At 56.3% G+C, this 21,402-nt stretch overlaps 3 protein-coding genes across 7 annotated transcripts; all 3 read right to left on the bottom strand.

Annotated features, from left to right (window-relative positions):
* Nucleotides 1-188: 188 nt before the first annotated feature.
* SH3BGRL3 (SH3 domain binding glutamate rich protein like 3) lies at nt 189-2,109 on the bottom strand. The gene is given in 4 exon segments (XM_053998640.1): nt 189-1,100; nt 1,406-1,573; nt 1,890-1,963; nt 1,966-2,109. Coding segments are annotated over 4 exon segments (426 nt in total). The 5' UTR covers nt 2,084-2,109; the 3' UTR covers nt 189-1,034.
* Nucleotides 1,488-14,141, bottom strand: CEP85 (centrosomal protein 85). Of its 2 annotated transcripts, XM_053998636.1 has the most exons (15): nt 14,071-14,141; nt 12,823-12,886; nt 12,160-12,291; nt 9,498-10,216; nt 8,719-8,852; nt 7,779-7,896; nt 7,275-7,460; nt 6,743-6,895; nt 6,498-6,652; nt 6,160-6,280; nt 5,685-5,735; nt 5,493-5,600; nt 4,729-4,957; nt 4,276-4,453; nt 1,488-1,573 (listed from the first exon to the last, which is right to left on the bottom strand). In XM_053998636.1, the coding sequence occupies exons 2-14, from the start codon at nt 12,875-12,877 to the stop codon at nt 4,290-4,292; spliced, it is 2,325 nt and encodes a 774-aa protein (XP_053854611.1). In that variant the 5' UTR covers nt 12,878-12,886; nt 14,071-14,141; the 3' UTR covers nt 1,488-1,573; nt 4,276-4,289. The 2 variants fall into 2 exon arrangements, with proteins under 2 accessions (XP_053854611.1, XP_053854610.1); XM_053998635.1 differs by lacking the exon at nt 1,488-1,573 and having other exon boundaries at nt 2,260-4,453.
* A 524-nt stretch (nt 14,142-14,665) lies between these two features.
* CNKSR1 (connector enhancer of kinase suppressor of Ras 1) lies at nt 14,666-21,351 on the bottom strand. 4 transcript variants are annotated; one of them, XM_053998956.1, is made up of 21 exons: nt 21,298-21,351; nt 20,872-21,029; nt 20,380-20,570; nt 20,220-20,304; nt 20,012-20,053; nt 19,636-19,935; nt 19,503-19,562; nt 19,085-19,153; nt 18,679-18,798; nt 18,432-18,517; nt 17,841-17,974; nt 17,590-17,759; nt 17,370-17,400; nt 17,094-17,266; nt 16,935-17,008; nt 16,523-16,594; nt 16,355-16,428; nt 16,092-16,156; nt 15,923-16,013; nt 15,231-15,412; nt 14,666-15,149 (listed from the first exon to the last, which is right to left on the bottom strand). In XM_053998956.1, the coding sequence occupies exons 1-21, from the start codon at nt 21,347-21,349 to the stop codon at nt 14,946-14,948; spliced, it is 2,433 nt and encodes an 810-aa protein (XP_053854931.1). In that variant the 5' UTR covers nt 21,350-21,351; the 3' UTR covers nt 14,666-14,945. The 4 variants fall into 4 exon arrangements, with proteins under 4 accessions (XP_053854931.1, XP_053854930.1, XP_053854929.1 ...); XM_053998955.1 differs by having other exon boundaries at nt 20,220-20,570; XM_053998954.1 differs by having other exon boundaries at nt 15,923-16,156.
* Between the last annotated feature and the right edge of the window lie 51 nt (nt 21,352-21,402).

The following is a 21,402-nucleotide window of genomic DNA, read 5'->3' as shown; positions in this document are numbered from 1 at the left end:
GACATTCAGATACGTCCTGTGAGCCTTTGATTAGCAGCAGCAATCTAGGGTGTTAAGATCTTTGTGTCAGGCTGCAGCAGCAGGTACAACCCACTCAGCTGGAAATGACTCACAATCCTTAGGGAGGGTGATGTTTAACCTGTAGCCAAAATAAAACCGAATTTAAAAGAAATGCAAGAGTAGCGCTGTGAAAGGTACAGTAACATTTAATAGCATCTCGGAAGACGACACTGGTTATAAACTTGCTTTTTGGCAGGAAAACAAAATGCACTTGGTCCAGGATTGCAAGAAAGCCAACACAAAGAGGAAAGATGGGACAGCTGGAGCATCAGCTGTTCTGGGGCAGCCCTGAGCCATTAATGCTCACCAGGGAGCCTGGTCAGGGTGGAGGGCGGCCAGAGCAGCACAGATCCCACTTCCAGCCCCACCCATTCCCCCAGGCAGCCTTCGCCCCCAGCTCCACCGTGGTGGGCACTCAGACCCAAATTCTGTGCAGTATTTTTGCATTAAATTAAGACAAACAGAAAAAAAACCCACCCTTTACTTAGTTGCCATAATCTCTGCAGTTGAGATGAAGAGGGGGGAAAAAGACAAAAAAAAAAAAAAAAAAAGGAAGTGAGGCAGCAGAATTTACAATTTTAACAGCAACTGGGAGAAGTGGGAAGTACCACGCAGCCCTAAGCCCTTCCCTGGTGAGGCAGAGGAGGGGGCTGAGGGCCAGGATCACCTCGCACAGCCCCAGAGGCTTTGCTGTTTACAGAGGCACTGGAAGCTGCCGTGAGCCAGGCCCAGCTTTGCTCACGGGCCAAGCAGCGAGCGTCACACTTTCTTTGGATCCCTCTGAGATGATACTGGGGGTAGGCAGGAGGGAGTCGGAGGCAGCTGCAATGAGGAGGTTTGGTCATGGGTTTTTCCCTGTGCTGGGATACAGGTCATGGTGCCAGGACAGCACTGACAACCTGGAGGTGAAGGTGGTCGGAGATGAGGGTGCTCAGGAATGCAGGTAGAGTCCAGGATGGGAGGGGAAGCAGGGCTCAGGCCAACTTCAGGAACTCCTGCAGAGTGTTTTGCTCCACGGCTTCCACAAAGAGCTCGTAATCCTGCAGGGAAACGCCACACGGTCGCTCTCGAGGCAGGAGGGGCCCTGAGCCCATGGCACAAACTGGTTCACAGCCCTGGCACCAGCTGGTTGTGCCAAGGATGACAGGACAAAGTGGGCACAGCCCCACTGCCACCCAAAGCCCCCCACCTAGGTCCCCTTTTTCCCGAGGCAAACAGCCATGAATCCTGGCAGCACCTGCACCTCACAAGAAATAACTTACAAGGCATCCTGAACATGCATAGCCAAGCCAAGGACACCACCCAACCCCAGGGTGCCAACCCCAGCGGGGAGCACGAGCCTCACCCCGCAGTACTGGTCCCCGTTGACGATCTGGGGTGGGATGGCTTTAGGGTTGCCTGCCTTCGCCCTCATCTCCTCCCGCAGAGCGTTGTCCTGGGAGATATCCACCAGCTCGTACTTGATGTTCTTCCCGTCAAGGATTCGGGTTACTTCGCTCTGTTGGGATTTGATCTGGAACCCGGGGGGGAAAGGCAGGTTACGGGGAGATGGAGAGGAGCCCGAAGCGGGGGGCACACACCCAGCGTGCCAGCTGCGCTCAGCACAGTGCCCATGGCGCGGACCCCGCCTGCGTGGGGGGAACACCCAGCACGGAGCGGTGGCTTTGGGGACACATGAGGACGGTACAGCGCGAGCAGGGAAGAGGGGACACCGAGGATGGGGCGGGGGGGGTCTTCGCTGCTGCGCGGAAGAGAGACACCCACCCCCGGGAAGAGCGGCCCCGGAGCCACCAGCCCCGGCCGCCGCAGCCCTGCCCGCCGGCGCTCACCTCGCGGGAGCCGGTCACCGAGGTGCTGTAGACCTTGAGGGTGCTCATGGTGCGATCGCGGCCGCTCCCAGCGCCAGCCCGGCCGAGGGAGGGACGGAGGGAGGCTCGGCGGGAGGGAGGGAGGGAGGAGCGGCAGCCCCGCCGCCGCCCGGCATGTGACTGCGGGGGCCAATGGGGCCGGCGGGCTCGGGCATGCGGCCTCGGCGGGGCCGGCCCCGGGCCACTGCCCCGGCGGCACCGGCGAGCACCGGCACCGCTCCCACCGGGCACCGGCAGCAGCCCCCGACCCCGAGCCTCGGCCCCTGCCGGGAGAGGCACCGGCAGCAGCCCCGGAGCTCCTCGATCCCCAGCCAGGACGGCCTCGCACAAGTGGGTCAGAGCAGCTTTATTTGATATTCCAAGTACTCGATACAAACAAGCGCTGAGACAGAGGCTGGTACAAAGACACTGAGCCCAACGGGATCGGGCACAACACGGGGGAGCGGGGGGACATGCACAAGGGGGACAGGGAGGAAACGCTGTCCTGTCACCCTGGTCTGGGGTGTTCTGTAGCAAAGGGCCCAAGATTGCCCCTGCACCAGCAGCAGACAGCACAGAGGATCACCCTCTGGGCCAGAGGGGCTCAGCTGTGCAGGACGATGAGGAGAGGACACGTGCCCACGGAGGGGACACAGGACCTGGGCAGCCCAGCTGCTGGGACAGTGCCAGGCAGCAGCTGAGGTGGTTTCAGCCACAGTAATCTCATCTCAGAATCACCTCTGCAGGGGCAGAGGGCAAACCTGTCCCCTCACAGCACCCATGAACGAGATCTTGCACCCCCAAAGCGAAGGGGAGAAGGAGATGGTGCCCAAACCCCCTAAGAACCTGCAGGAGCCAGCACAGCTCCTGGCAGTCAAGACAAACAGCCCTGGAAATGTGCTTTGCTCAATACACAACACCAGCAGCCAGGGGACAAATACAGCCAGGAGCAGAACAGCCAGGAAGAGCAGGACAGACAGACGCTGCTGTGTGCTCCCCGTGTGGGACAAACCAACCAGTTCCTGGCCACCATCCCCCATGGTGGCCAAACACCGAGAACAAAACAGATTTGGTCTTAAAAATTTTAACACAAAGGAATAACAAAAGCATTTCTGCCAAACCCAGCGCTCACAGCCCCAACACGAACCAAGAGCAGCCGAACAACACAAGTGTCAGCAGGACTTTTCCCTGTCACAACTTGGTATCTCGCTCTTAACTCAAGATGAAAACCCAAGTGCCACCCTCAGACTCAGTACTGTAAAGCTGTTACTGGGGTTAGGGAGGGTGGTGGTACAGTGAAACCGATCCCTCTGTGATCCATTTAGAAATCCCAGTACTTGCAGAGAAGAAAGGAGGGACAGGGCTGTGACAAAGCCCAAGTGGCCACTGCTTTGCAGGAAGAGCTCCCTGTGCCACCCCCTCCACATCAGGACCAGTATGGCTTTCTCCCAGTAAAGCACATGTGTGTCCCCAGGGACACAGAGGCTCTTGGAGGCTCTGGCAGGGGCCACAGACACTTGGAGCTCCCCAGGATTGTTTGTGACGGCTCTAAAAGGCTGTAAGAGGGAAGAGCAGCCCCTCACCTGCCAGTGGATGCATTAGGCACTGAGCAGAGTGGGGGCAGAGGGTTCTTCCAGCTCATTAAGGCACTTCAGCATCAATCCACTTCCTCTGCAGTCTGAATCACAGCCCACTCCCAGTGCTGTTTCAGGGGGACAAAAGGCTTAAGGCTTCTGGGGTAACAGTGCCCAGAGGGATCATTTCCAGAGTCTTTTAGTGTTGCTTTATTCCTCAACTCATGCTGGCTGCTGAAAGACATTGAATCACACACAGGTTGAATCACCTGAGGAAAGCAGGTCCTGCTCCATCAATCCAAGGCAGTAGCACCTCGATGCAAATGCCAGGAGTGGAACTGGCACACCTGCCTGCCTGTGGAATCCAGATATTCCACAAACACTCTGACAACCCTCTGGTGCCACAGGACCTGCACAGGGAGGTTATCAGCAAGACCAGGGCATAGATTTCCTTTTAGCCATTATTTTAACTGTCACACTTGCATGTTCAGCATTTGACATGCCTGGAAGGCAAGTCAGAATTCATCTCCCAGCATCAGAGACCACAGCAGCTCCAGCAAACACAGCATAAAACACATTCCACAAGATCAAAGCTACTGCAAAGCCTGACACCGAAGCCCTGAATTATCCCAGTCAGCAGCTGAACACTTCTGGCAACAAACCCCCGATTTCTCACAGATCAGATAAGTCACACATCCTGTACCCGAGCAGAGGGATGGTAAAGTGCTGAATAGGTTTAGGATTGTAGGAGCACAAGACTCCTGAGAGTTTCAAGTCTTCATTCCCTGTCTTACTTTGGGAGTGTTCTTTACTGGGTGATGCAGTTGTCTCCCATGTCCTGAGCGTATCTGTCAGATATTGCAGTCCTCAAGTCCTCCACCTCTTTGTGAAGCTGTTTTACCTCCACCAGTTTCTTGGCCAGTCCGTCAGGGCTCAGCAGGTCATCCTTCTCCTTCACAGAGTACTGCACAGCTGTGGGGTCAGAGAAGGGAGTTTCCTCACATGCAGTTCTCAGCAGGGATCACACACATTTGCAGATCAACCAGAAAAACCAACTCACATTTGCAAAAGAGGTTCTACTTAACATTCAGTTATTACAACACGCATCTTTCAAGCAAGGCAACCCCAGAAAGAGCATTCAGAAGCCCAGAAAGCATTTTCCATGCTCTATGTGAGTTATTTCATTGTGCCACAGCACAGGAACAGAAGGGTTTGTTCTGCCATCGCTCAAAAGGAAATGTACTTACAGTGAATGCCCAGGAGCAGAGAGAGGTTGGGGTCCTTGCCCTGAGCCCTCTGGGTGACAATGCTGTAGACAGACTGCAAATCCTGCAGGCAGCTGGCCAGCTCCCCGTGCAGCTCCTGGGCCAGGCGAGCTGTGTCAGCAGGCAGGGGCTGGGCCGTCAGCTGGGCCTGCCGGAGCCGCTCCTGCAGCGTCAGGTTCTTCTCGATCAGCTCCTGGTTCTGCACGGACAGCTGGACACACGGACACGGCACATCAGGGGCAGCACTGCCACACTGAATGCTCCTGCTCTGTGATGGGAGCACCGAGGGCAGGAGCTGGTTTGCATCCAGCCCGCCAGGCCATGGCCAGAGGAGTGAATGTCACTGCCACGTGGGGCTGGACCGAACAGGGAGTGCCCCGTGAAGCTGCACGGTCCCTGCCCAGGCCAGTAGAAGTTCCAGGAGGTGGTGCACCCCAGCAGTGGCCGTCTTTACCTCGAGGGCTGCCGCTGGGAGGGGGCTCTGCCCGGCCCTTCAGCCGAGGCTGTTCTTGGGCTCCTGTTCTGCTGCCCCCAGCTGGCAAGCTCGGCCTCCTCCATCCCATCCCCATGAAACTCCCGAGGCACAACCTGCTTCTCCAGCTTCCCAGCAGGGCACAGCTCCTTTCACAGCCCTGACAGGAGAACTGACTAGCAGGAAGCAGGAGAGATTGAGCTGCTGACTAAATTCAGGGCCTTGCTCAAAGACAATCCATTGTTTGTTCAGTGCACTCCAAACACCCCCTGACCTCTTTTACGGCAGCCCGGAGCTGCTGCAGAGCATTTTCCCTTCTCATCGCCTCCTCTTTCAGAGCTTGGCTTGTCCCCTCTTCCTGGGCCACCTGTTCTTCCAGGTTCTGCAACAGACCATGGGAACACAGTAAGTCCAACTAATTTCACAGCATATTCTCAAGTCCGGGTCCCTCCCCATCGCCTCTCACCTTGACTTGCAAGGATAACTGCTCCATCTTCTTCTGCTTTTTGTCCACAATCTGGAATTAAAAGCAGAGGCATCAGAAGTGGCCACCCAGATCCAGTAATACCACCAGGAATTCTCCTTCAGTAGGACAGCATCTCCTCTCCTTCTCTTTCCTGTCCTTTTACTGCTCTAATCACAGATGCTCTTAGGAGTAGACTTGGATAAAAGGCACTATTAGATTTATCAGCTAAAACCAGACATTGTATTCTTGTGGTTTTCCTCTCCCCTCTTCTGCATTCTGCAGCTTCTCCCCAGCATTACTGGAGAAGTGTGTGGTTATCACACCAAGAACAGCTTTTGGAACCCTGCAGTCTGGGATTCCAGGAACTGCTGCTTCAGTGCAATTGTGTCTTTAAAAATCCCCGATTTCATCCGAGTGCCTGGTGGGACTCAGTGGAAGGAAAAATGTGTGATTCCTGACTGGGACAACCCCTCACCTTCCTGAGGCAGTCACACTCTTTCTTCAGAGAGTCATGTTCCATTTTCTGCCTCTCCCCATCCTGGGCAGGGGGTCCTCTCTCTGCATTCTTTGCATACTGCTGCAACTTGTCCTGCAAGCTGCAATTAGCAGAACACCATGGGGAAAAAACAGTTTTAGTTACGATCTCTCCATTGTTTTAAGGAGGGAAACAATACGAGGAGTGAAATTAATTTCACGTCAGATGTCAGTACTGCCCTGTTTCAATCCCAGCCCACCACCTGCCAGGGCTGTGCATCACCCTCCTGGTGCAGCAACTCCTGCAGTGCCAAGATGAAGCTGATTCCTCGTTCCTACCTGCGCACAGTGGACAGAAGCTCCATCTCCTTGTGTTTTTGGGTTTCCAGCTGCAGCTCTTGCTCCCTGAAAGCAGCCTGGACATCTCCAAGCTCTGTTTCCAGTGCCAGCACTGTTTCCTGTAGGGCAGTGGTCTTCAGTTCAGATTCCTTCAGCTGCAACAAAAGGGAAGCAGATGTAACTATAGAAAAGTCACCTGAGCAAGTATGTGAAGAGCCAGCATTGCAGCTCAGAGGAAGTTTTACCTTCTGACTCTGTTTCTGGTGGTCCTCAAGGGTTGGAAGATCTGCCAGGTATCGTTCCAGGGTCTCGATTCTCTGCTGTCTCTCTCTGTTTTGTTCAGATTCCTTCTGGCATTTCTTTTTAAGGTTATTAATGTGTTTGTCTCTTCCCTTTACCTGCAGGGACAGTTACAGAAAAGTTTAGTTTATTTAATTTCTTATTTATTCTTCAGCCTTCTGTAAGCCCACTCATTTAGCTTTTTGCACACCACACAATGCCAAAATACAAGATCCCCTTAACTCATTTCTGGTCATTTAGCTAAAGATAAATGAGCAGATAAAAAAAACAAAGATTAGATTAAAAAAACAAGATTTTTTTTGTTAAAAGAAGAGGCACTGAAATGCTTCTAACTGCAGGAGGAAAGGCTTTTGCTTGTAAACCATAGTCTAAAACGAGAAAACACCTGCAATTACAGATCACCACAGAGAAGTTTCACCTCAGCACTGCACTGACAAGAAAGCACACCTTCCCATCTCTAGAGCAAGAGGATCATACCCTTTCTTCCTGTTTCTTTAACTCCTCTGCATGTTTCTGCACTGTTTCCTTCAGGGACTCCCGGACCAGCTTCACATCCACCTCTGCAGCAGCCAGCTTCCTCTCCAGCTCAATGTTCTCCTTGCTGAGGGACTCAGTCTTCTCTGTGAACTGTGCTCGGAGGAAGGTGTTCTCCCGCTGCAGCTCCTGCAGGCACAGACAGCCCCTGAATTTGGGGGGGTACAAACTGCCCCCCGGCTGTCCAGGGCTGTGTCCTCATCCTTCCCAATCCCCAAACATGCCTCAGCCTCATCTGAAACAGCACCTGGCAGTGCTGTCAGGTGTGGGCATCACCAGCACAGCTTTAATCCAACCAAAGGCAATCTCAGGGGGCACAGAGGTGATGGTAACTCCACACAAGGGATAATTTATTATTTGACTGTGCACAGTCCTGCTCAGCAAACACCTCAGCAGCAGTCTGGGCCATTGGATTCAGGACCTATTTCTCACTGGCACCTGCTGTACCTGCATCCTTAGCATGTAGACGTCTCCATAGGATGCTGGGCAGCCCAGCAGGGCACTGTGAACCTGCAGCTCACTCTCCCGGACCTTCTGCTCCAGCTGGGAAATGTGCTGCCTCTGTCTGTAACAAAACAGGCAATTCACTGTTCTCAAACATAGAGAGCAGCAGCACAACACCAACAGAGCCACCACAGCCCTGCTGCTCCACACAGTGACAAGCAGAGCAGAAACAGAATTCTGCCACTCAGAGCTCACCTGCAGGGAAATAAAGGTGAACAGTTTGACCTTTTTTACAATTCTTATTAACTTTTCTTCCCTTCAGCTTCAAGAGCCTTCCCCCAACCATGATTACAGAAAAAACACACAAGCCTTGCATGTTCTGGAGGACCCAGCTAGACTCTGTGTAACTCTGGAGCTTAGCAGTGAAATGAATACACAACAGATGACTCAAAGTAAGGAAGAAGTAGTATTTACAGTCCATGTGTTGAAGGTACTTTTCATTAGGACTTACTTTTTCAAAAAGCTTCTGCCCACTAGCCTTAGATAAGAGAAATGTTGTTTGTCAGCGTCAAGTCCCAAAAACTAAATTTAAAATAAAGGTCTCAAGGAGCACCTAAAAAGTCCTTAAGCAAAAGAGGCAGTTATTTTGACATTCCAGATAATCATGATGTGAATAGAAATCTTTACCCCTTATAAAACACAGAAAACCATAACTAAAATTAATTTATTTGAGCCCTTCAGGATCATTGTCCTAATTCCAAGGAGGAGAGAAGAGCTCAGGTTGTTCTCTTAAGGTCCTTATATTGTTCTTTGCAACAAAACAAGATTAACTGGGCAAAAGGGACACTGAGAAATGAGCCTTCCTTGGTACTTTCCAAACCTTTCCTTTCCAAGTGGAAATGGACTGGAGTCTTTAAACCACATGTCAGTATCAAAGCCTCACCTGTCAATGAGGAGCTCTTTCTCCTTGAGCAGGTTTTCATTGGAGTTCAGGATATTGATCCACTGAGCTGGGTCAGGTGCAGGCAGGGATGAGGAATACATGGAGGAATGGGGGCAGGTGCCTCCATTTTGTAACTGCAAGAGGACACAAAACAAGGAGGGAGAGGTCTGTGCCCCACAGGGGTAATTGCAACACTGCTGCAGCTATTTTGCACACTGTGTGCTCATCTGCATGCCAGGGCAGGGCTATTTCAGTCTCTGTTGATGTCCAAGAACAAGAAACTTTGCCCAAGCACAACTGGAGATTAACAAATAATTTTAGATCACTGTGCTAGCTCGCTGGAAACAATTTGTCTCCATTAGGGTACAGCTGGTGGGAGGGGGTAAACAAACCGTTTCCACCTAATAAACTGCAGTTAGTTTCATGCATTTTTTCAAAAAAGTCTTTCTTAACCCTAGATACAGAATAAAACCATTCTAGACACAGCTTAAAACCTCTTGGCATGCTTTTTCTTCCCAGTTTCTATCAGACAGCGTATTTCAGTTCTTGATCTGGCAGGTGGAGCAGCCCTGTAACATAATCCTGGGCAGCTCTGCACACACAGCGTGTCAAATGATACCTGTGACACCACAAGCTGTAAAAACAGACCATTAGGAGACTTCTGCTGTCACTCAGGCAGAAGCAGGAGACATTTTCCCCCTGGCTCCTTAGTCTGGGACAACAGTTCCTGACTACAGAGACAGGAAGGGTTCCAAACTCACACAGTCACAGCTGCCTACCTGCATCTGCTCCACCTGCAGCCGCACTTTGTCCAGCTGCTGTTTCCAGGCACTGAGCTCGCAGACTCCCTGGTGGGGGTGCAGCGTGCAGCCTTCCTGCATCCACGCTCGGCCTGGGAGAGCTGCTACAGGTTTAGAATAGAAACTGTTGGCCTGGAGTCCCGCTGGCATCAGCCTGCTCCCGCTGGGCCACGGCCCGTCCCGGGGCTCGCAGGCTCCATTGGCCCCCGGCGCCTGTTTGCTCTCTGGCAGCACTTTGTAATGGTCCTTCCCTGCCTCAGGGCTTGGGTTGAACTTCTGGCACCTGTGCAGAGGGTCAGCGCACAGACTGTCCAGGAAGAGAGACTGGTTAAGGGTCTGCTCGATGGCAGGGGTGTCAAACTTCCAGGCGCCTTCCGTCCTAGTGCGATCAGCGGCAGGAGGCCAGGCGTGCTCACAGCCACTGTCCCCCGAAGCCCTGCAGAGATGCAGGAGGTCCCTGGGTGGCACCTGAGAGGACTTTCCAGTGTTCAAGTCGCCGTTCCTGGTGAGCCCTGGGCGCTCAGGGGCAGAGCCTGGCCCCGCAGGCTTTGCAGAGCTCTGGGAACAGCCCTGGTCCCCGGCAGGGCACAGCTTGGAGGGCGAGGCACCCAGCGTGGAAGGCATAACGTGGGCTGTTGGAATGGTCACCTGGGTTTTGATGGGATGGAATGAGGAACCACTACTGGAATTGCAAAAGTCTAGGGGAAGAAGAAGAGAGATCATCTAATTACAGTCCTGAAAATACAATCCTTCAGTGAGCTTTCCAAAATTATTTTAAAACCAGGTCCTTTCCCACTGAACATGTGCTCCTAAGCAGCAGCATGACTCAGGCACACTTGTGCTCCCCCTCACTACAAGTTTCAGGAACCTGCTGACCTTTTCCTACCACCACAGGAAGAATCCGAGTTTAATCCCTATTTTTAATCCCTGTTTTTAAGCTACTCTAGTATAATCTTGACTCAATAATGTTATCTTTCTCTAGGTTTAGAAATCAAGTCCTTGATACTGAATAAAAAGGCTGAAACTTACTGATCTGAACACTGAGCCCGTGATCCTGCTCTGCCTGTCCCAGAGCTCAGCGTCTCCGGAGCGTGAGCAGAGCTAACAGGAGCCTTCCCTGAGCCCATGATGAGCCTCCAGCATCGCTGACCCCGAGGATCTGACCTTCCAGCTCCTCCAGGACACCACGGCAAGAGCCTGTCCCAGAGCTGGAGCAATGGCTCTCACCTAAGGCCACAGGAAGTGAGACAGAGCTCCTGTCCTGCCAGCAGGGCACCAAACCTGGCTGCAGGAACTCGGGGTTATTCTTAGCAACTCTCAGATTTCCATACAGCAACAGCAAGGGCTGAGAAAGGCAAACAGCAAAGTGCCCATTCCCACTCCGTGTCCCGAGACGTTCTGTGCCACAGGAACTCCAGGTTTCTCCTAGGAACACACACTTATTTCCTCATGGCTTTGGCCAAAGGCCCATCCCCATGTGATGCTCCAACAAGTCACCCTCCCACCTGTCTGTACCCTCCAAGCACTGCTACAACAGTGAATAAACACTACAATTTGAATACAGCCCAAATCAGACTCTGCAAAGACCAAAATCACGCCACAGGAGAACTGTCACAATAAAGACACTCAATCCTTTCATCACAAATGAGCAGTGAGGGCAGAAAATCTCTCAGCCACAGCTTGGCCGTGCCTGGGGACTCCAGAGAACCCCATCCTACTGGGCAGCTGCAAGCACGTTCACCTTGGCAGAGGGAAGAGACAGCACCATTTCCTTTTACAGCCCCTAAATTTATCCCCTGGTGTTACTGTCAGGAACCCGAGTTCCCTGACCAGCACGTCACGCGGGAGTGCTGCAATCGGTTCCTTGAGTGTGCTGAGGGTTCTCACAACAACATTTCTGACTAATGTACTGAGCTCAGCGTGCCTCAGCAGCAGGCAGGGCTGCAGGCCACCCTCGGCTCTTACAACATGGCCAGTGCCCAGAAGGGTCATTTCCCAAAGGAAATCATCTCCCCTGCCCCCAGCTGCCAAATGGCTGTTTTGTTATCCTGATGGAACACTTAAACATGTGCTCGTGTAATATTTCTAGCAGTGCTTCCAACAGCCAGACCTGCTAAAGCTTCCATTTTGCTGGCACCTTATTGAGATCCACAGCTCGTTCCAAAGGCTCCCTGGAACACAGGGATGTGTGAAGTGTTTTAAGGAACACCACAAAGTCCCTCATTACTGAAAAGATAATCAGTAAAGGTGAAAAACACAGGTGGAAAGGATTGCTGGAACAAGAAATTTCACAGAGTGTGCCCCAGCTGAAGGCCAGGCTGCAGAGTTCTCAGCTCTAACACTGCAGAGCCAAACACTTCTGCACAAAGGCACCTACAAATTATTTCCTTTAAAAAAAAAATTAAGAAATCACCCAACAGACTTGCTGATAAATCCCTCACTGGACAATAAGAACCAGCAAGTCACCAAGGTGGCTTTTAGTCAGTTAAAAGCCCTGCAGTGAGACAATAACCAAGCTCAGGGAAACAGCCAGTGTCCTCCTCACTTGGTTACATTCCAGACACCTGGATTTTAAATAGTTGCAGACATAGTGGCAGGCTGTGCCCCCCAGGTTTCATTGTGACCCAGTGGTACCCATCACCTTCGGTGCTGTCCGAGCAGGAGGTGCCAATGCCCCCATCCGCGCTGGGACAGCGGCTCAGGCACTTCAGGGACACTGTCGGTGTCTTCCACTCACTCTCCAGGAACTTGCTCTTCTGACAGGTGCTGGGGTCTGGAGAGGAAAAACAGGGATATTTATGCTTTAATTAAGCCATATGTAATTACCAGTGCCTCCAAACCCCTTTGCTTCGCTCCCTGTGTTCCTGTTAAAAAGAAATCTTTTGCAAAAGGAAATGGCAGGAAGCACAGGCAAACGCAATAACATCAACAGGAGACTGAAAAACAATCTTGGTAAGGAAGACAGATTGCAGAAGCTGTAAATTATGTTCCCATTGATTAGTTTGGTCCTGTTACACCCAGCTGGTGCTCTGGCTAAAAAGAGCAGCAGCACAGCAAAACTGGGCAAGTTAAAGAGGTATTTTTGCATTAACTCTAAAGAACTCTCCCAGATTCATCAGCTATCAGATTAGGGGAGAAAGTCCTCATCAAACAACTGCTGAAAAAGCAGGCAAGGGTAGAAATTAAGACTTTTTTTGAACAAAAAAGCTTCTAGTAGAGAATCTTCCAAGGGCCATGTGTCTCCTCAGAGAAAGTGAAACAGGATCTGACAGCAGCAGGGCTTTGGAGAAAGGACTGTCCTTACCCGATGGATTCTTCTGCAGGAGCCTCAGGTCTGGATCTTTCTCAGGAGCAGCCATCTTATCTATCTGGAGAATTGGATAAATGAATAAAAATATTACTTTAAGTGAGTATACTCCACACCCCATTCCCACTAACCAAGCAAAGGGGATGCACACAGCAGCTACTCATCAGAGTAACACAGCATTTAATATTTAATTAGCTTCTTCTCCTAATAACACCTGGTTTTTCCTTGCAACAACACTTTAAAAAAAAAAAAAAACCTTGTAGATTTTCTTTATGCCTGAGAAAGGATGATTCCTGTTTGCACCATTACCCAGGTATTCAGCAGCACCTTCCAGCTGTTACCTACAAGGCAGGTATTCACAGAGCACCTGTCACCACGGTACCTGCATGCTGAGTCTGTGTCTACAGAGATGAAAAATTTCTCTTTAAAAGTCTTAACTCCCAACCAGATCATTTCTGCCCTCTGCAGAGGTCACTGAGCAACTACATGAGAAAAAAAGTCCTTCAAAAATCAGCCTTTCTGTGCCATGAATAGCAATCTTTATCTGCACAGAGTTTTGGGTTGATTTATCTTGTTCTCTGAGTACTTCAGACAGTGAATTTCCTGTCTCTGAAAATGCAGGTGCAATTTACATCTACACAGTGGAAATTTAAGGTCTCTACAAACCCACACTCAATCCCCACTTAGCAGCTGTTACAGATTTTTGTTAAACTGATTCAAAGAGCTCAGAGAAGACATTAATACCTAGAAAACATTCATATACACAGCTGTTACAACCTAGCAGAAACACTGGGAATACAACACGATAATGAACCAGAAACAGCATTTTACCCAGCAATAAAATGAAACACTTCTACATCAATGTAGTGCTTATTATGGTTCATTTAGGTGGAGTTAATTTAGGCAAAAATGCCTAATTTTAGGTAAATTTCTGACGGGCTGGAAGTCCCGGTCCTTGAGGGTAGAGTGAGGGGACAGATCCTGAGGAACCAGTCCCTGAGGGTCCGATGCAGAGACGGCGGTGAGGGGGTGTCGGCCCTGTGGGCCCGGTCCCTGAGGGGGAGCGGGAGGCCATCCCTGAGGGGCGGGGGGAGGCCACGAGGAACGGAGAGACCGGTCCCTGACGGGCTGGAGGGTCCGGGCTGCGGTGCCGGCGTGGCAGTGGCGCTGCCGGTGGCAGTGCCGGTACCCGGTGGGTGCGGGCCGGGGCCGGGGCCGGGGCCGGGGCCGTGCTCTGTCCCTCACCTGCCGCTGCCGCCGCGCCTCTCCCGCCACCCCCGCGCGCCGCGACCGTTACCTCCGCCGGCGAGGGGCGGGGCAAAGCGCACGGGGCGTGGCTTCCAGGCGTATCAGCCAATCGGCCACTCCGACCACGCCTCTAGTGATGCCTCATTGGCTCGCCTGAGCACTGTCCCCGCCCCCGCCGCGGCGGGCTCTGGCGGGGGAAAGAGTGGCCGCGGGAGGCACCCGTAGGGCGGGCGCTGAGGGGGCTCAGCCCGGGGCAATGGGGGATCAGGGGGCGCCACTTGATCTCCGCCGCGCCCTGCCAGGAGAGCGACATGTGAGAGAGAACTGCCTCAGGCTGCACCAGGGCGGAGTGAGGTTGGACATCAGGAGGGATTTCTTCGTGGAAAAAGTGGTCAAGTAGTGGCACAGGCGGCCCGGGGCGGTGGTTGAGTCACAGTCCCCGGGAGTGTTCAAGAACATGGGGATGTGGCGCTCGGGGACGCGGCAGTGCCAGGGTTACAGCTGGACGCGATGATCTTGGAGGTCTCTTCCAGCCTAAACAATCCCATGATTTGATGATTTCAGCGCCAAGGAAAACCACGGCACGACCAGGCCTTGTCAACACGTTTATTTACAGCAGAAGTGCCCGCGGCTGGGCCGGCTGGCAGCACCACAGCAGGGGCTGAAAATCCCCCTTTGCCAACCTGCAGCCAAGGCAAAGAAAAGACTGTCACTTAAAATTAAGGAGCCACATCCCCTGCGGGACGGCCCCTCTGGGCGCTGAGCCTTCCAAAACATGACATGTTCATGAACACACGATGTGTTCGAGCACAGAGCGCCCACCGTACCCCGAGTCCTGTGGGCACCGACCCACGCCAGGGCCTGGCGGCACGTCAGGGCTCAGCTGCCTCTCCGTGGGGGCTGTGCCGGTCTCCAGCACCCCCCTGCTCGTGGCCCTGGCCCTGCTGCCCTGCCCAGCCCTCCCGCAACTCCTGATACAGCTCCTGGTGCTCCTCCTTCCAGCGCCTGAAGGTGTCCGAGGTGAGCTCGGCCTCTCCCAGCAGCTGCTCCAGGGCCTGCAGCTCCGCCAGCTTCGCCTGCCCGGAGCAACGCGCGTTTAGTGGGGGCAGCCGTGGGCAGGGGGCTTTGGGAGGGCTCGGGGGGCTGCGGGGTCCCACCTTGAGCGTGCTCTGCAGGGCCCGCACGGCGTGCACCCTCTCGTTGATGTGCGGGTTCCTGTTGCGCCGCAGGAAGGACTTTCGGCACTGCTCCTGCGTCAGGGCCCGCCGCTGCCCCGTGAGGGACACCCCGCCCTGCCTCAGGCACCGCACCAGGCTCTCCAGATCCTCCCCGGCGGGGTCTGGGCGAGGACAGGGGGCACTGGAGCAGGAGGGCAGCCCCGAGACCCCGCGGGGCTCCCCCATGCATGGCCCTGCCCCAGAGGAGTGGGATCATGGAGTGGTTTGGCTCGGAAGGGACCTTAAACATCGTCTTGTTCCACCCCTGCCATGGCAGGGACACCTCCCACTGTCCCAGGCTGCTCCAAGCCCCGTCCAGCCTGGCCTTGGGCACTGCCAGGGATCCAGGGGCAGCCACAGCTGCTCTGGGCACCCTGTGCCAGGGCCTCACCACTCACACAGGGAAGACTGTCCTTCTAAACCAATCTAAACCTACTCTTTCTAGTTTAAATCCATTCCCCCTTGCACTGTCACTCTGTGCCCTCATAAAAAAAAATCCCTCTCCATCTTTCCTGTAGGCTCCTTCATCCCGAGATGGTTCACACCCCAACTGGAGTTACCCCCAGCACACCCAGAGGCAAAAGGGAGGGACACAAGGTGACAGGGGTCAGATGTCACCCCCCTGCACCTACCCATGGGGGAGCTGGGCCGGGGGCTGCCCTGGGGGCTGCTGGCTGGGGAGAGCTGTGCCTTCTCCAGGGTGTTCTGCAGCCTCTTCCTTGGCTGAGGGAGAGATGGGGCAGCAGATGAGACAAGGAACTCTGTCCCTCTGTCCCCAGGGCGTCCCCCAGGGCCACTCACTGAGTCAGATCCGTGTCTGGGGGACTCATCATCGGGGTCCTCAGCTTCTGTCTCACTGTAGCAGTCTGGAGGCCATGGGAGCAGACAGAAATTCCCTCCCAGGGCTGAGAACCATCCCAGCCACCCCTCAGGGAGCATTTGTCACATTCCTCCAAATCATGGGCCAAGCTCCCAGCGGTGCCACGCCAGGGCTGTGGCACCAGGCACCACCACCCCATGGGGACCCCCTCCCACCGACCCCCAGCCTGGGATGGCCTCATTACCTTCCTCCTTGTCCGGGACTGCCTGGTGGGCCAACGTGTACTTTGTTTTGGCTGTTACCAGGCGACTGACCCACCTGGGGAGGGAAAGGATGGACAGACCAGGAGGACGAGGGTCCTGGGCAGCCCAGGGTGGTGGGGCCAGTGCTGACCTCTGGCTCTGTTACTCACATGCTCAGGTCAGCCAAGGTTTCAGCAGCAAAGACAAAGGGCTTGTATGTCTGGTGGCACAGCTGGAACACGCTGAGGACAAGGGGGTGGCTGCCTGTGCTGCTGTGGTGACACAGGGCCAGCCCCGAGCCCCCTCCAGCCTCCCCATCCCAACCCAGCTCCAGTCCTCAGCCTCATCCCAGATAACACCAGTAACACAGAGCAGGCCTTGCTCAGAGTGTGGGCACAGGTGCCAGCCCTGTGGGGACCTCACCAGCCCCATGGGAACCCCAGCAGCCCTGTTGGGACCTCACCAGCCCCATGGGGACATGCACATGGTTCCCAGCAGGACACATCAGCACGTGGCCTTGGGACAGCATCCCCCCCTCTTCCGCCACCAGCTAGGGGTGAAAGTGAGACAGACCCCACTCACTATTTCTTCTTCTGCTCCCTCGTGCTCTCCAGGTTGTAGGTGGCCACGTTGATAAGTCCTGCAGCCCTCTCATCCTGCGGGGTCAGGGACAGCCGTGTCAGGCACCAGGAAATGCCAGCTGCCCAGGCAGGGACGGGGACAGCCCGTGCCCCCACTCACGTTGGGGTGGTTGTACCAGTAGAGTGTGTGGCCCTTGAGCACGAACCAGCACCGCTTCCACTTCTGGGCCATGAAGCCCACGTGGTCCTTCTTCTTGAGGAGCCACCCATCGCAGTCCACCCGGCCCAGGTCCCGGCATGAGACCCGCCGGCGGCTCAGCCTGGTCGCCACTCCTGCACCACAGCCTCGGGGGTGTCAGGGCAGGGCAGAGGGAGCAGAGCCCCCCTGGGACAGCCCCCAGCCCCACTCAGCCCAGCCTGGCAGGGCTCTGCTCACCTTTTGGTCTGCGTCCTGTGCTCGGGCTGCCCTGGGCAGGGAGACAGATGAGATTTTAGTGACAGTGCAGGGGGCAAGGGCAGGGCAGTGTTTGCTGAGCCTCCCCAGCAGCACCACAGCCCTTAGGGACCCCCGTAGGGACCCCCAATTCACACACCCACAGCAGGGGCTCAGAAGGGAACCTCTGACACCCCCCAGCATGTTCCCCCTCAGCTCTCACCTCTTCAGGGCTGGGCTCTGCTCCCCCAGCCCCCGTGGCGGGGGCTGCCCTGGGGCTCAGCTCTGCGGCACAGGGTTCAGTGGCAGCAGGGGTGCTCGGGGGGGTGCCCAGGGGGGTGTCCAGGGGGGTTCCCAGGGGGCTGCCACTGTCCCACACCTCCTCTGCAGCACCTGTGAACAGCGAGCAGGGCTGCAGCCTCGTATCCTGGGGGGAACTGCTCCATCCCCAGACACCCTCTGCTCCCATCCTACCCTGTCCAGATGGTCCCGGCAGCTCCTCCACAGCTGCCTGGGGCAGCCTCAGATCCCGCTCGTCCTCTTCCTGCTCCTCGTCAGTGACTGGATCCGGGAGAGAGTCTGGTCCCGAGTCCAAGTCAGCCGCAACGCTGGGAGAAAAGCGGGACCCCTGAGCCCCAAAGCTCCCCGAGTGCTGCCGGGGTCCCTGATGCACCCCGGGCTGGGGCACCCACGGCGCTCCCTGCCCCGGGAATGGGCTGAAGGGGACGCGGTGGCAGAGCTCCAGCTCAGTTCCACCGGCCTCCCCAGCTCGGCTGCTGCCTGCGCTGCCGCTGGCTCTCCGCACGCCTTTCCATTCCGGGAGGGGAGAAGGGTCATGTCTAAATATAGTTCCAGCCCCACTAAAACGTTACCAAGTGAATGAATTACAAACTCCCCTTTTTGTCATTCCTCAAGACTGCTGTCGGCTTCCGGGGCTGCTCGCAGGCAGCTGCTGCACTGCTGGTACCTCTCCCCCTAAAAAAAGCCTTGGAAAGGGCCCCAGGGGCACCCAAACATCTCTCTGCTGGCAGACTGGGGGTGTTGGGGTGTCGGGATGGGGCTTACCTGGAGGTCAAGGACATGGGACTGCCCGGGCTCTCACCGCTCCTGGTGCCAGGGGAATCTGCAGCATCCAAAAACGCTCCTGGGGACTGTGCATGGAGTGTCAGTGCCAGCCCCATCCCACCATGGACCCAGAGCTTTAGGAATCTCCAGTGTGATGGGAGATGCCCAGCTCTGAGCATATCTGCCTGGTTCCCAGCACAGCCCAGTGCAGCACTGGGACTGGACTGGGAGCACTGGGATCACTCACCTGCTGCCTGGGAGAGGGGGGTGAGCCAGGCAGGTTGAGGGGGATCTTCTTCAGCACCAAAGTCACCTTGTTCCCCTTCTCCAGCAGCTTCCTCGCCAGGTTGGCAGGTGTCCAACCCACCTGCAAATCCTGGGTGAGCTGTGGGCCACTGCCCTGGCCCCGCAGATGCTTCATCCCCTGAACCCACCCCAGCCACAGATCCCACATCCCCCAAATCCTCCTGGCAATGCCTCCCGTGTTCCACAGACCTTTCCCAGCCATGTCTCCTGCTTTTTGCTGCTCATAACTCCTGCATCCCCCCACCTGAGCCCCGGTACTGCCCACACCCTCCCAGCCCTGCAGTTCCCTGTCTGTGTCCTCCCTGCCAAACCCAGCAGCACCTTCGAGCCGCTGTCCCCCGACTCACCACGACCTGCTCATTGACCTGCACGATCTCATCTCCAGGCAGGATGTGGGCCCCATGGGCAGCCAGGGCCTGGGCAGAGAGGGGGCCAATGGGGTGCCCAGTCCTGGGTTGTCTTCCTCCCTCCCAAGTTAATCCCATTCAGGATCTCTCCCGGCCAGGGAGAACCAGGGGAGTTAACCATTAACCCGACTTTGCACAGCACCCCTGGAGCTGCTGCTGGGGTCGGGGTGCAGAGGGGGCTCCCCCATGCCCAGGCTGTGCTCACTCGTGGGATGAGTTGCACGGGCTGAGCCACAGGCAGTCCCCCCTGCTCTGGATCGGGGGAGGGCAGATTAGGGCCCTAATGTAGAGCCCATGGATGGGAGGTGTTCCCCACAGAGCATAAAAGGGGGTGACTGAGGGGCAGCCCCTCACTCACCTCTGGGGTGGTGGCAGACACGAAGTGCAGGCAGGAGCTGGTGGAGGTGATCTCAAAGCCCTGGGGGAGCCAAGATGGGGGTTTGAGCAGGGGGTCCCGAGGCAGAGGGGGCACTGGGGTGGAGGAGACTCACCAGTCGGGCGGTGAGGAGTGGCTGGGGGCTCCCCACAAGGTCAGAGGGTGCTGTTGGGGTGTCAGGGGATCCTGAGGGGCTGCTGCATTGGCTGGGGGGCAGCGCTGGCATGTCAGGGGAGGTTGGGGGGCTCTGCCGCAGGCCAAGGGGCAGTGTTGGGGTGCTGGGGGACATCGGGGGGCTGCCCTGTGGGCCGGGCAGCAGCGCCAGCCCCACACGCTGCAGCACAGCCCTGCGGTCCAGCAGCACCGGGGGGCTGCAGCCCACGATGCTCTTGCAGATGCCCACGATGTGCTGGCACTGTGGGTGACAGCAGGGATGAGGGGGGCCCTGGCAGCCTGCCGGGCCTGCCACCCTCTCCTCACCCAGGACTCACAATCTGCAGGATCCCGCTGTTCCTCTCGGCTGCAGGAAGGTCCTAGGGGACAGGACGTGGTGATGAGCATGATGGCGTGGCTCCATCCCAGCTGGGGGGTCCTGGTGGGGAACCCCCTGCACACCATCTCCCCTCACCCCATTTTCTGTCCCACCTCCAGCCGGCAGAGCCCTGAGGGTCAGGAGAGCAGCCAGCCCCGGGCACTCACCGCCTGCAGTGTCTCTGCCAGCTGGGCACACAGCAGAATGATGTCCCGGCTGGCCGAAAAGTCGTTGAGGGTGGAGAACAGGTACCTGGGAGGAAGACAGAGCTCAGCCCCCAGAGTGGGGGGCACCCAGCACCCAGGGGTGCCCTCACCTGCCCCATACCTGTTGAGCCAGGAGAAGAGTTCCTTGGCAGCCCCGACCAGGTCGATGACTCGGGCCAGGAGGGTGAGGGAAGGCGGCTGGGGGGCATCCCCTGCTGACATCCCCCCCTGCACCAGGCTCTGGATGCCCTGTGCCAGCTCCTGCAGCCTCTCCGTCAGTGTCCGCAGGCTGGTGCCTGCCAGCCCTGTGTCCTAGGGAGGACAAGGGTGCCAGGGGATGGACAGGCGGGGTGGTATTCAGGGTGCCACCTTCACCTAGCCCACAGTGCCCCCATGCCCTTCCCGCTGCCCAGCTCAGGGTCTCCTCAGAACCCCTCTCCACTGAGTCCAGGGTGCCCCTGTGTCTCCACCTCCATCCAGTGCAAGGGGACCCCATCTGGCCCCTTCCACCCAGCCCAGGGTGATGCTACATCCTCCTCCTTCAGCCCAGGGAACCCCCATGTCCCCCTGCTCCTCCCTGGGATCCCTCAGCCCCCGGGATGCCGGCACTCACCAGGTTACGGAGCTGCTCCGCAGCCTCCAGCAGCAGCTCCTGGTGTCCCAAGGGCCGCACACCCAGTGCCTCCAGGACCCCCGCATCCAGCCCCAGCAGGTCAGGCCCCGAGAGCCCCCAGGCCTCGAAGGGGTACCCCTGCACCGCCGCGTCCAGCCCTGCCACAGATCAGTCCCGCTAGCACTGTCCCCGCTGGCCCCTGGCCGGGTGACCCCAGGGGTGACCCCTGGCTGATGGGAGGGTCCTCGCCATGCAACGAGTTCACCCGGCCTCTACTTAAACGGTGGGAATGGCCAGACCGCTTCCCGCCCCCCGCCATCCAGGGAATGCTCCTCCCGGGGAGGAGAAGAGGGACAGGAAGTACTGCCACATGTCCCCAAGCTGGGGACAGCCCACCCCAGAGCCCGAGGACAGCCGGGGACTCACCTCGGAGCCAGGCGGCCGCCTGCGCGGGACCCCAGGAGCGAACAGGCTCCATGGCGGCGGGGCCGGAGCGGCGGCGGGGCCGGAGCGGCGGCGGGGCCGGAGCGG

This window comes from Vidua macroura, chromosome 25 (assembly GCF_024509145.1).
Source record: "Vidua macroura isolate BioBank_ID:100142 chromosome 25, ASM2450914v1, whole genome shotgun sequence".
Lineage (NCBI taxonomy): Eukaryota > Metazoa > Chordata > Aves > Passeriformes > Viduidae > Vidua > Vidua macroura.
This window is presented reverse-complemented; position numbering and strand designations above follow the sequence as displayed.